Source organism: Electrona antarctica (genome assembly GCF_951216825.1).
Source record: "Electrona antarctica genome assembly, chromosome: 15".
Lineage (NCBI taxonomy): Eukaryota > Metazoa > Chordata > Actinopteri > Myctophiformes > Myctophidae > Electrona > Electrona antarctica.
Genome location: NC_136796.1, coordinates 34,823,532 through 34,836,031, shown reverse-complemented (window position 1 = coordinate 34,836,031; position 12,500 = coordinate 34,823,532). Strand labels below are relative to the sequence as shown.

The window sequence follows — 12,500 nt, the reverse complement described above, 5'->3', positions numbered from 1 at the left end:
TGTTTCATGTCATGTTTTCCTCTTGGAGTAGTTGGTGAAAGACTCTCGCCCTGCCTCAATTCACAAGAATCACTTACTATCGCTTGCTTGTACGGCGGTGGGTATATGGATAGCCCCTGCTGGTCACTTTGTGAACGACGTCCATGTTAACCAAAACAACACAACACCCAGTGAGAGATGCTGCGTGCCGGTGGTTGCCTAGTGGAAAAAGACAAAAGAATCCAAAGCCAAGGGGAAAATTGCTGTTAGAGTCAACATGCGGGAATTATATGCACACACTCAGGGAAGGGGAACGCCTTTGCAGAAAATGAGTTTTGGCGGGGACTGCGCTATAGAGTCTCGCAGCTATTTGCGAGAGCGATTACTCTGATTATTATTTCAACAATACCCTGTATACCCTCTTTCAAGGTCTGCCAGGCCGACCCAGGAAGGAGAGGGACTGCCAACACGGCCTGGGAATCTCTTAAGAAAGTCCGGGGGGGGGAGGGAGGGAGGGAGGGAGGGAGGAAGCAAGCAAGGAAGCAAGGAAGCAAGGAAGCAAGGAAGGGAAACCCAAAAAAAGTCTGTCTGGTGCGGGTGGGGAGGGGGTGCGTGCGTGCATGCGTGTGTGAGCGTGTGTGTGTGGGTCTCCACAATCCATTTAACTTTTTTGTCCTCTCTCTCTCTCTCTCTCTCTCTCTCTCTCTCTCTCTCTCTCTCTCCAGCCCCCAATGAGCCTTTGCTGTGCAAATTTGCTGACGGAGGGCAAAAGAAGCGACAGAGTCAGAGTAAATACCCGCAGAACGGGAGGCCGTGGCACAGAGAGGGAGAGGTAAGACACATCCACCTGCTGCACCCGAATGCACCGCACCGCCCGATACCCAATCTGGGAACCCATCGAATGCACCGCACCACCCCATACCCAATCTGGGAACCCATCGAATGCACCGCACCACCCGATACCCAATCTGGGAACCCATCGAATGCACCGCACCGCCCGATACCCAATCTGGGAACCCATCGAATGCACCGCACCACCCCATACCCAATCTGGGAACCCATCGAATGCACCGCACCGCCCGATACCCAATCTGGGAACCCATCGAATGGACCGCACCGCCCGATACCCAATCTGGGAACCCATCGAATGGACCGCACCGCCCGATACCCAATCTGGAAACCCATCAAATGCACCGCACCACCCGATACCCAATCTGGGAACCCATCGAATGCACCGCACCACCCGATACCCAATCTGGGAACCCATCGAATGCACCGCACCACCCGATACCCAATCTGGGAACCCATCGAATGCACCGCACCGCCCGATACCCAATCTGGGAACCCATCAAATGCACCGCACCACCCGATACCCAATCTGGGAACCCATCGAATGCACCGCACCACCCGATACCCAATCTGGGAACCCATCGAATGCACCGCACCGCCCGATACCCAATCTGGGAACCCATCGAATGGACCGCACCGCCCGATACCCAATCTGGGAACCCATCGAATGGACCACACCGCCCGATACCCAATCTGGGAACCCATCAAATGCACCGCACCACCCGATACCCAATCTGGGAACCCATCGAATGCACCGCACCACCCGATACCCAATCTGGGAACCCATCGAATGCACCGCACCACCCGATACCCAATCTGGGAACCCATCGAATGCACCGCACCGCCCGATACCCAATCTGGGAACCCATCAAATGCACCGCACCACCCGATACCCAATCTGGGAACCCATCGAATGCACCGCACCACCCGATACCCAATCTGGGAACCCATCGAATGCACCGCACCGCCCGATACCCAATCTGGGAACCCATCGAATGCACCGCACCGCCCGATACCCAATCTGGGAACCCATCGAATGCACCGCACCGCCCGATACCCAATCTGGGAACCCATCGAATGGACCGCACCGCCCGATACCCAATCTGGGAACCCATCCAATGCACCGCACCACCCGATACCCAATCTGGGAACCCATCGAATGCACCGCACCACCCGATACCCAATCTGGGAACCCATCGAATGCACCGCACTGCCCGATACCCAATCTGGGAACCCATCAAATGCACCGCACCACCCGATACCCAATCTGGGAACCCATCGAATGCACCGCACCACCCGATACCCAATCTGGGAACCCATCTAATGCACCGCACCGCCCCATACCCAATCTGGGAACCCATCGAATGCACCGCACCACCCGATACCCAATCTGGGAACCCATCGAATGCACCGCACCACCCGATACCCAATCTGGGAACCCATCGAATGCACCGCACCGCCCGATACCCAATCTGGGAACCCATCGGATGCACCGCACCGCCCGATACCCAATCTGGGAACCCATCGAATGCACCGCACCGCCCGATACCCAATCTGGGAACCCATCGGATGCACCGCACCACCCCATACCCAATCTGGGAACCCATCGAATGCACCGCACCGCCCGATACCCAATCTGGGAACCCATCGGATGCACCGCACCACCCGATACCCAATCTGGGAAACCATCGGCAAACAAAAAGAAAAAACAGCACCCTCTGCTGTTTGTTTCCTTTGGATTTGCCTCTGGGGGCGTGGCCCCAGTAGACTGTGTATAACAGGATGTTGGCCCGTTTGGCCCGGCCTCAGCCCTCCACTTCCTGTGGTGTGCCTGGGTTTTCATTCCCCCTATCAACAGTGTATACACATTCTGAATGGCCTTGCTGACAGATTCGGTAGCGCAGCACAGAAACATAGCTGATCTACAAGCTCAAAATGTGTCGCACTGTGACGCGTTTTGAGCTTGTAGATCAGCTATTATTGAATTGGAATCCTGAAGAGCAACAAATGCATTATGAACTAAATACAAAAAAAAGTCAACATTTTAATATTAGTAATTAGCTGAAATCAATAATAACATCAGTATTGTGATATTAACCTGCGACCCGCATTAAGTGATGGTGGGGGCCGCATGTGGCCCCACGGGCTGCCAGTTGCCCATACATGGACTAAAGCAGGGGTTTTCAACAGGTGGTCCGTGAAGGTGCAGTATACTGTACCTGGTGGTCCCTGACCAGGAAAAGGGAGTTAGAATCTCAAAGAGGTTATTATTAGGAATAATGGTCAATGGACCATTGGTTGAGAAACAGTGGGGTGTATACACATGGGATGCATAGCAAGTATATTACAAAAGCATCTCAGCCCAACACAACAATATGGTCCCCATGGTTGATTCCAAGTCAGGGTGGTGGTCCCCATGGGTCAGGGTGGTGGTCCCCATGAGTCAGGGTGGTGGTCCCCAAGTTGATTCCAAGTCAGGGTGGTGGTCCCCAGGTTGATTCCAAGTCAGGGTGGTGGTCCCCAGGTTGATTCCAAGTCAGGGTGGTGGTCCCCAGGTTGATTCCAAGTCAGGGTGGTGGTCCCCAGGTTGATTCCAAGTCAGGGTGGTGGTCCCCAGATTGATTCCAAGTCAGGATGGTGGTCCCCAGGTTGATTCCAAGTCAGGGTGGTGGTCCCCAGATTGATTCCAAGTCAGGGTGGTGGTCCCCAGGTTGATTCCAAGTCAGGGTGGTGGTCCCCAGGTTGATTCCAAGTCAGGGTGGTGGTCCCCAGGTTGATTCCAAGTCAGGGTGGTGGTCCCCAGGTTGATTCCAAGTCAGGGTGGTGGTCCCCAGGTTGATTCCAAGTCAGGGTGGTGGTCCCCAGGTTGATTCCAAGTCAGGGTGGTGGTCCCCAGATTGATTCCAAGTCAGGGTGGTGGTCCCCAGATTGATTCCAAGTCAGGGTGGTGGTCCCCAGATTGATTCCAAGTCAGGGTGGTGGTCCCCAGGTTGATTCCAAGTCAGGGTGGTGGTCCCCAGGTTGATTCCAAGTCAGGGTGGTCGTCCCCAGGTTGATTCCAAGTCAGGGTGGTGGTCCCCAGGTTGATTCCAAGTCAGGGTGGTGGTCCCCAGGTTGATTCCAAGTCAGGGTGGTGGTCCCCAGGTTGATTCCAAGTCAGGGTGGTGGTCCCCTTGTTGATTCCAAGTCAGGGTGGTGGTCCCCAGGTTGATTCCAAGTCAGGGTGGTGGTCCCCAGGTTGATTCCAAGTCAGGGTGGTGGTCCCCAGGTTGATTCCAAGTCAGGGTGGTGGTCCCCAGATTGATTCCAAGTCAGGGTGGTGGTCCCCAGGTTGATTCCAAGTCAGGGTGGTGGTCCCCAGGTTGATTCCAAGTCAGGGTGGTGGTCCCCAGGTTGATTCCAAGTCAGGGTGGTGGTCCCCAGGTTGATTCCAAGTCAGGGTGGTGGTCCCCAGGTTGATTCCAAGTCAGGGTGGTGGTCCCCAGGTTGATTCCAAGTCAGGGTGGTGGTCCCCAGGTGGTCCCTCATTCACAATCAGTAGAAAACCCCTGAACTATATTGTTAAACCCATGCAGCCTCTTCCATTCCACTGAGCTCATGTTTAGCCCTGAGGTAACGGCATCTCTAACAACAGACCAGGACCTTAACCTCATGTTTAGCCCTGAGGTAACGGCATCTCTAACAACAGACCAGGACCTTAAGCTCATGTTTAGCCCTGAGGTAATGGCATCTCTAACAACAGACCAGGACCTTAACCTCATAACATCTGGCTTCAAGTTAAACCCCCCCCCCCCAAAAAAAAAACCCCAACAACAATAATAATAATAACACACACCACTTGTCATGTTCATTGTGTTTAAAGCGATGCGCGGCGCCGCTAAAATAAAGACTATCAGATAATAAATAAATAAAGTGCTCGCAGATATCGATCAAAGCGCCCCGCGGATGTATAGGCGCTGTCAGGCAAATTGCATCTCAAGGCGAACGCCTCACTGAGCACACATATTCACACCATTCATCATAATGCCGGGGCCGGGCCACCTAAAATTGGATACAGCTCCGTGCGAACGGATTCATCAGCAACATGTGAGGCCAAGGTTAAAGCCCCGCTGATAGGCCTATAGCTGGCAGCCATGTACACGGAAGGACAGATAGAGGAGGGCTCCATTCTGGACTATAGAATGAATAGAAACACGCACGCACGCACGCACGCACGCACGCACGCACGCACGCACGCACGCACGCACGCACGCACGCACGCACGCACGGACGCACGGACACGCACACGCACACGCACACACATACCGGGGCTGACAGTTATGCTGAAGTAGCAAGGTAGGAGAGTAGGAAAGATGAAATGTTTGTCCTTCAGGAGACATAAGCACGCTGTCTGGTGGTGGGTGGGGAGGGGGTGCGTGCGTGCATGCGTGTGTGAGCGTGCGTGCGTGTGTGGGTGAGCGTGTGTGGGTGAGCGTGCGTGCGTGCGTTTAAACGGGATGAAAGAATTAAGTGATCCATGGTGAGTCTCTCTTCTCTCTCTTCTGTGCTGTCTATTTTCATCACTCGCTCTCTCTCTTCTCCACCTCGTTACACACAGAGCTCTAAACCACACACACACACACACACACACACACACACACACACACACACACACACACACACACACACACACACACACACACACACACACACCCCTCCTTCGTAACACTTGTGCACTGCTCTCTTGGTCTGTCCATCATTCTTCTGTCCTGGTTGACATTAGTGGTGTAAAGGCTGAGACCATGCAACAACCATTTCACTGTCACGCTCTTGGTAAAACGGACCTACTTCCAGTGTTGAAGTGTCTTCGACTACCCTTTTTTTCACTGACAAAAACTAAATGGAAACTAAATGAAAACGCTATGATGACTAAAACTAAGACTAAATAAGTAAATATATTCGACAATTTTGTCAACAAAAACTGGACTAGAGTAAAGGACACTGTAAGTAAAGGACACAAGTTATTTTACACTTAAGTTGCATGCTGAAAATAGTGTACAGTAAATAGTGTAAAATCAGTCATTACGACGGCATCAAGGCCCGCCAAAACTAAAACATTCCAGGTGACTAAAATGTGACTAAAACTAAATGAAAACTATTCAAGAGACTATTATTTTGACACTAAAATCAAAATTTGCTGTCAAAATCAACACTGCCTGGTTGGTTCTCAAGGATATTGCAAGTGGGCCCCCAAATAATTGCCAAAATACTAGGAAACCTTGTGTAATTTCAGTCAGCCAGTCAGTCAGTCAGTCAGTCAGTCAGTCAGTCAGTCAGTCAGTCAGTCAGTCAGTCAGTCAGCCAGCCAGTCAGTCAGTCAGTCAGCCGTAGCCTGTCTGTGGGCCACAAAACGCTTTTGCGATGGATAAGGGGTTTAGCAACGCCGACCAGAAATAGCTGATCTGCAAACTTTATACCTGTAAACAATCGACCCCATTTTGGGGCGAATTACCCCCCCCCCCCCCAGCGAATAAGGAGGCTGGGATTCAAGCATTTTACACGTGTCCGTGCGTGCGTGCGTGCGTGCGTGCGTGCGTGCGTGCGTGCGTGCGTGCGTGCGTGCGTGCGTGCGTGCGTGCGTGCGTGCGTGCGTGCGTGCGTGCGTGCGTGTCATTGATCAGCTGCAAAGGACAGATAGGGGAGATAGTCATCACATGTCAGTTTATCAGCCGGGTCATTCTTCATCACCCTCCTCTTCCTCGGAGGAGCGCTGTCATTTGTTCCTCTCTCCATCTCTCTGTCAACATTCCTCCTGTTGTCTGTCTCCCTGTCCCCATATCGATCTGCCCCCCCCCTCTCTCTCTCTCTCTCTCTCTCTCTCTCTCTCTCTCTCTCTCTCCCTCTCTCTGTAGATATAGGCTACACACAGAAAAAAAGGTCACAATTTAAATCCTCTTGGTAAACTATCTAGAGATGTGACCTCCAGAACATCCTCTTCTCATTGTGTCATGCTGACATTATATTAGTCACTGCATTCTCCTCTTAGCCACACACATGCACACACGTACGCACACACACAAACAGACTTGTGGTCATGCTCGCACTCATACTCCCACTCACAAAGACCTTTCAAAGTCACTCTGGTCAAGCATTAGTAATGAAAAACAGTCCACCTGTGTGTGCGTGCGTGCGTGCGTGCGTGCGTGCGTGCGTGCGTGCGTGCGTGCGTGCGTGCGTGCGTGTTTGTCTTTGTGTGTTTCCTTTGGCAGTACTGAGGCCTTATGGTTTGTCCTCACTGGGCAAACTGCGCACGCACGAACGCACGCACGCACGCACGAACGCACGCACGCACGCACACACACACACACACGCACGCGCATGCGCACACGCACGCGCACGCGCGCACACACGCACACGCACACGCACACACACACACACTTCCTGTGTTGGTCTCCCAGTATAACATCTGCATCCATAATGAGTGGCGCTGGGCTGCAGTGTTCCAGACTCTCACAGGAGAATCCATCAGAGGCGCGGAGGAGAGGGCAGCACTTATCTGCCTCCGCAGACAGCTGCTTCTGTCTGCCTCACTGTTCACGCACGCACGCACACGCACGCACACGCGCATTGCACGCACGCACGCACACACGCATTGCACGCATTGCACGCACGCACGCACGCACGCACGCACGCACGCTGTTGAACCTCAGCAGCCCTGTATACTGTGCATGTCATAATCAGTGAATATTCTGCAAAACACATTGCAATTCGACACATTGTGGGCTTGTACAGCTGCAATTTCTGCCGAAGAGATTTGGTGTAGAGAGGGGGGGGGGGGGGGGGGGGGGGTTTAAGGTGACTATTTAAAGACCCTTGGGTGGCCTAAAAAAAAAGCATAGGGATCAAGTGGTTCAGAACCATATGTTTTATGCTTGGCCTCTCCCGATAATTGCAAATGTAACACCTGTGATTCGAAACCCGAGTTTCCCGCGCGGGGAGGGGGGGGTGGCGGGGGGGGGGGGAGAGAAACACACTGTACCTCTCAAGCAAGAGGGAATCCCTGCTTGCTCAGGGGAGATGTAGTGCTTATCTGTTTCAGGCAGGGCAACGTTTCAACCCGCCTGTGTCCCACCATGTATACATGTATAGGGAGACCACCTCAAATGCTATACATGCTATGAAATTGGTGAAAATTGGCAAATATTCGGTGAAGAGATTTGTTTGGTGTAGAGGGAAAAAACAGGGGACCAATTATAGACCCTGGTGAACACCAGTCAACAAAGTATATAGTGTTTAAGAGGTTAAAATGGTTACATTTTAAGAATTGTGTGTTCTATGTGCACAGGCCTTGTTGCACTGTAAACCCTTTCATATGAAGGCATTAATGTGGTGTTGAGTTCCCTTAACTGTTCCAACAATGTCACATATAGTCTAGAACTTCACCTGGTAACTGTCGTGTCCCTAATTTATTTGAAGGCCACACATTCAGTTTGACGAAACTAATTTGAGACACTGTACTTCAACACTGTGTGTCAAACAATGTTTCCACCAAAAATGTAGACTTTTGCCAAGTGCTGAGTGGACTGTGTTTTTTACAGAACCAAATGCTGCACAGTACATTTAAACAATTTCCCCCCTTTCCCCCTATTTCTCAATATTTAATCGAGAAAAAGGTATTTGCCTTGGGCACAGAAATTGAAAATCACTGCCATATACAAACTGAACTGGAAAGACAACTCACAGGTTCCGTATAAGAAAGCACAGTCCAGCCACATTGTCCTCCGAAAACTTAAGCATAACTTTTCGGAAGTACAGCAAAAAGATGATGATGATTTACCTCAGTGTTGTCGTCAGTGTCCTCAGGGATGCACACATTTACAGTGGTGGACAGGAACCAGATAAAGGACAACTACTGTATAAGTCCATGCAGGAACTGTCATTAATAAAGCCAGTTCAAGCCATTGGGTGCCACCTGGAATGACTTGGAAGTCATTGTACAACAGAAGAGGCCTGAGCCAAAAACAAAAAACAAAACATTCTTGATAATATGCATCACCCTCTCGATAAAATATTCATAAAACATAAAAGCTGCTTCGGTGACAGATTCGTCCTTCCTAGGATGTCCACTGGAAGATTGAAATGGTCGTTTGTTGAGGCTGTGGAATGATAATGCATTGTCTGCCTGCATGCCCGGCGACACTGTCTAACGTATAGTGTCTGGTGTTCCGTATGGGATTTGTGGATTTGTTTTTGTGCCCGGATACCCCGTCCAGGACAGGCTGCAGACGTGCCTCCTCAGGAGACTTGGCTCAGATCTGAACCCATTTGATTTGGTGTTAGGAAACCGTTGCGACCGCATCCCCTTGCTGAACCCAGGCAGGGTTTGAACCCACAGCCTTCTGCATGAAAGGCATATGCTCTAACCACTACACTAGGGCGGCCCCCCCTGTCTGATTTGCTGTATAATACAGTATGTTTATGCATAATGTAGGCCTACTGTATGTATTTTATGTTGATTCAAGAGGGTTTTATTTGTCACTCACTCATCCTGGAACCACTGTGAAATGTTTGGTTGAGTGACGTGCCCCGAAAGACTGTGACAACATTAGAATATAACACCTAACAAGATATTATATTAGTGATGATGATACTGGATGTAAATGATGTATAAAATGTGCAGTAAGCTATACTCGTATGCATGAATTCACTTACTGTATGTATTTGTTAGTGAGGAGTAACAATATGAGCAAAACAAAACAACATACATGGGGGGTATTTATTTAGAGATGTTTATTTTAGTTTAATGTTGTATTTCTGTGTTTTTGTGTGGTGTAGAGAATGACTTGCCAAGATAAATTCAGTATGTTTGAACACGGGTAACTCCACAGGTAAACTGATTCTGAATCAGATTTGGAAAAGGGTCCATGGATGCTGTTTAATGAATGCATGTGTGTGTGTTTGTGTTTCAGACTGGTATGGCGCTAACATACGACCCTGCTGCTATGCAGAATGGGTAAGTGAACGCTCCTGTGCTTTAATGTAAAGAAATGGCTTGTGCGTGCGTGCGTGCGTGCGTGCGTGCGTGCGTGCGTGCGTGTGTGCGCGCGCACGCGTGTGCGCATGCGCTTTATATTGTGATTCGATATTGCGATTTCACTTTGCTTTTATTGTACTAACAATTCTAAACAATATATTCTAGACTATGACAAAATCAGAATACAGTACATACATACAATAATGTGGCATAAAAAAATTGCGATATAGTGCACGTGCGTCCAGTCATCTGGTCGGCAACGTGGGATGTACCATGGCGGACTTGAACCCACACCCTCTGTGGTGGTGGTGGTGGTGGGCAGGCACTGTACCACTGCACCACCCGCGCCAGCGTCTCCCACATGTCATTCTGATGGATTTTGATTGGCTGTGAGTGTTTCCACTTGTCGTCATGAAAAGTGATCCACGCGATATTGTTCACCACTACCGTTGTCATTGTTGTGGTGGTGTTATACAAACAATATATATTCATACTAGTTATTGTTATAGTTATCGTTCTTGGTATGAACGGCCCTTAAATAACCTTCCGGTGTACGGACTGTGCGCTGATGGTTTAGCCAGCATGATTGTTATTAAACGCAAGCAGGATGAGGATTTTCCTTCATTCCAGTCAGCTATTTGTGTGGGGATCATCAGGAATGATTTATGTGCCAGTATTGCAAATTGTATTCACTACAAGCCATCTGCGTGCATGTACATATCATATGTGTGTGTAGATTATTGCTAAAATAGCTATTTTTAAAGCCTATACTCTACTGTGTACTGTATTCCATACAGCCCACCTGTAGCGCGGTCATATAGTAAAGCAGAATTCAGAGGCTTGCTTTAAGGGGAACTTTGCTTTAAAATGCACCCCAGACAGTTTTTCTTTTATTATTATTTTTTCACCACATGAACCCTAGCGTCCCGGTTCTGGATAAACCTTCTTACAATCTCACGTTACACGAGCTTTATAGATCAGCTAATTCTGGGAAAGAGATTTGGTGCAGAGGGGGGAAAGGGTCTCCGGAAAGATGTTTTGCAACTACACACAACCTTCATTCATTATTTATGAACTATTTCATTTTAAATGTCTAATAATGAAAGGTTAAGGTGTGTTGTATAAGTCCACATGCTGCTCTTGGCCAGCTCCTGACTCTCACACAATCTGCCTGCAAATGACCCAGCTTTTCTTCTCCGGATTCCATCTCAAATCGATTTGGACCGACAATCCCGGTGATTGAAAGCTCCATCCTTTCACATTTTCAATGTCCTTATTGTGTGCAGGTATGCTCATACATACCATAACTAAGACTGCCTGGCTATACTTCCTATTTTTTGTAGAGAGAGAGCAACAACAATTTGTAAAGTATTCTCTAACGAATCTGTATAGATTGAAGGTCGACACATTCATTAGAAGGATAATAGAAGCTTTGCACACACACACACACACACACACTCACACACACACACACACACACACACACACACACACACACACACACACACACACACACACACACACACACACACACACACACACACACACACACACACACACTCACCTCCGACCCCTATACCTCCTAATGTTAACAGTTCGTTCTGAACCTAAAACCTAAAAAGTCAGGTATGATTTCCAGGTTTAGGGCTTTAAGACTTGGGCAGTATCAACATCAAACACCTCGAAGATCAAGAGGCTGAGAGTGTGCTCTGACCGGAGCCGTCCTGTCTCTGTAATATGATCTCCAGACGGGTGGACATATTCCACTTAGACTCCCAGGAGGATCAGAGAGACACTCGGGTCGCTGTGTATGTCTCAAACGGTGTGATAAAGCACCCCGCTTCCCAGCCCATCTCAGCCCCCCCCCCCCAACCCCCCCCCATCTGCTATACAGGCTTCTTTTTAAATGCATTGACTTTTCTACAAAGCTCCCACTATATTGGACTCGGCAAAGCTAGCTAAGCCAGCCGGCGTGGAATGACATGGCCTTGAAAAAAATATACAAAAATAATACAGACAACCAACTATTTTATACGATAACAAAGCTCAGTTTGATGAGATAAAACCCGACTTTTCAATTGAGAACCCATAAGACATTTCATGAAACCTTTATGCGCCTAGCAAAACACAATATGCTGTATGTGGGCGAGCATTTGATTTGAGCAAGCCAACGGAAGAGTGTGCGTGTTGCTCGCTCACAGCGTGCGTGCGTGCGTGCGTGCGTGCGTGCGTGCGTGCGTGCGTGCGTGCGTGCGTGCGTGTGTTGGCAGTATAAGGAACTATTCATTGCTGATGGATGAATGCATCCAGGTTGTTTTCTCTGCTCTCAGTGTATCAACTATTTGTCACATCACAAGTGTACCGGTGTAAAAGAGTGCATTGATATATATTTTTTTACAAACATGAATTGCAGTTAGGCCTATACTTAAATAATCTCCTCTCCTCTCCTCTCCTCTCCTCTCCTCTCCTCTCCTCTCCTCTCCTCTCCTCTCCTCTCCTCTCCTCTCCTCTCCTCTCCTCTCCTCTCCTCTCCTCTCCTCAGGTTCTACTCATCGCCTTACAGCATCGCCACCAACCGAATGATCGCACAGACTTCCATCACACCGTTCATCGCTGCTTCACCTGTCTCCACATATCAGGTGGGTGGGCTGCGCTCGCC

The 12,500-nt window shown here is 49.5% G+C and overlaps 1 protein-coding gene across 4 annotated transcripts in view; it reads left to right on the top strand.

The window, feature by feature from the left end:
- Positions 1-12,500, top strand: part of LOC306937797 (RNA-binding motif, single-stranded-interacting protein 3-like) — a 572,911-nt gene that overhangs the window by 501,820 nt on the left and 58,591 nt on the right. For all 4 annotated transcript variants that reach the window (XM_079521750.1, XM_079521751.1, XM_079521749.1 and 1 more), the window contains 3 exons: positions 705-811; positions 9,777-9,820; positions 12,384-12,480. In XM_079521750.1, the coding sequence (XP_079377876.1) occupies positions 705-811; positions 9,777-9,820; positions 12,384-12,480 (248 nt within the window). The remainder of the gene's footprint in view (positions 1-704; positions 812-9,776; positions 9,821-12,383; positions 12,481-12,500) is intronic.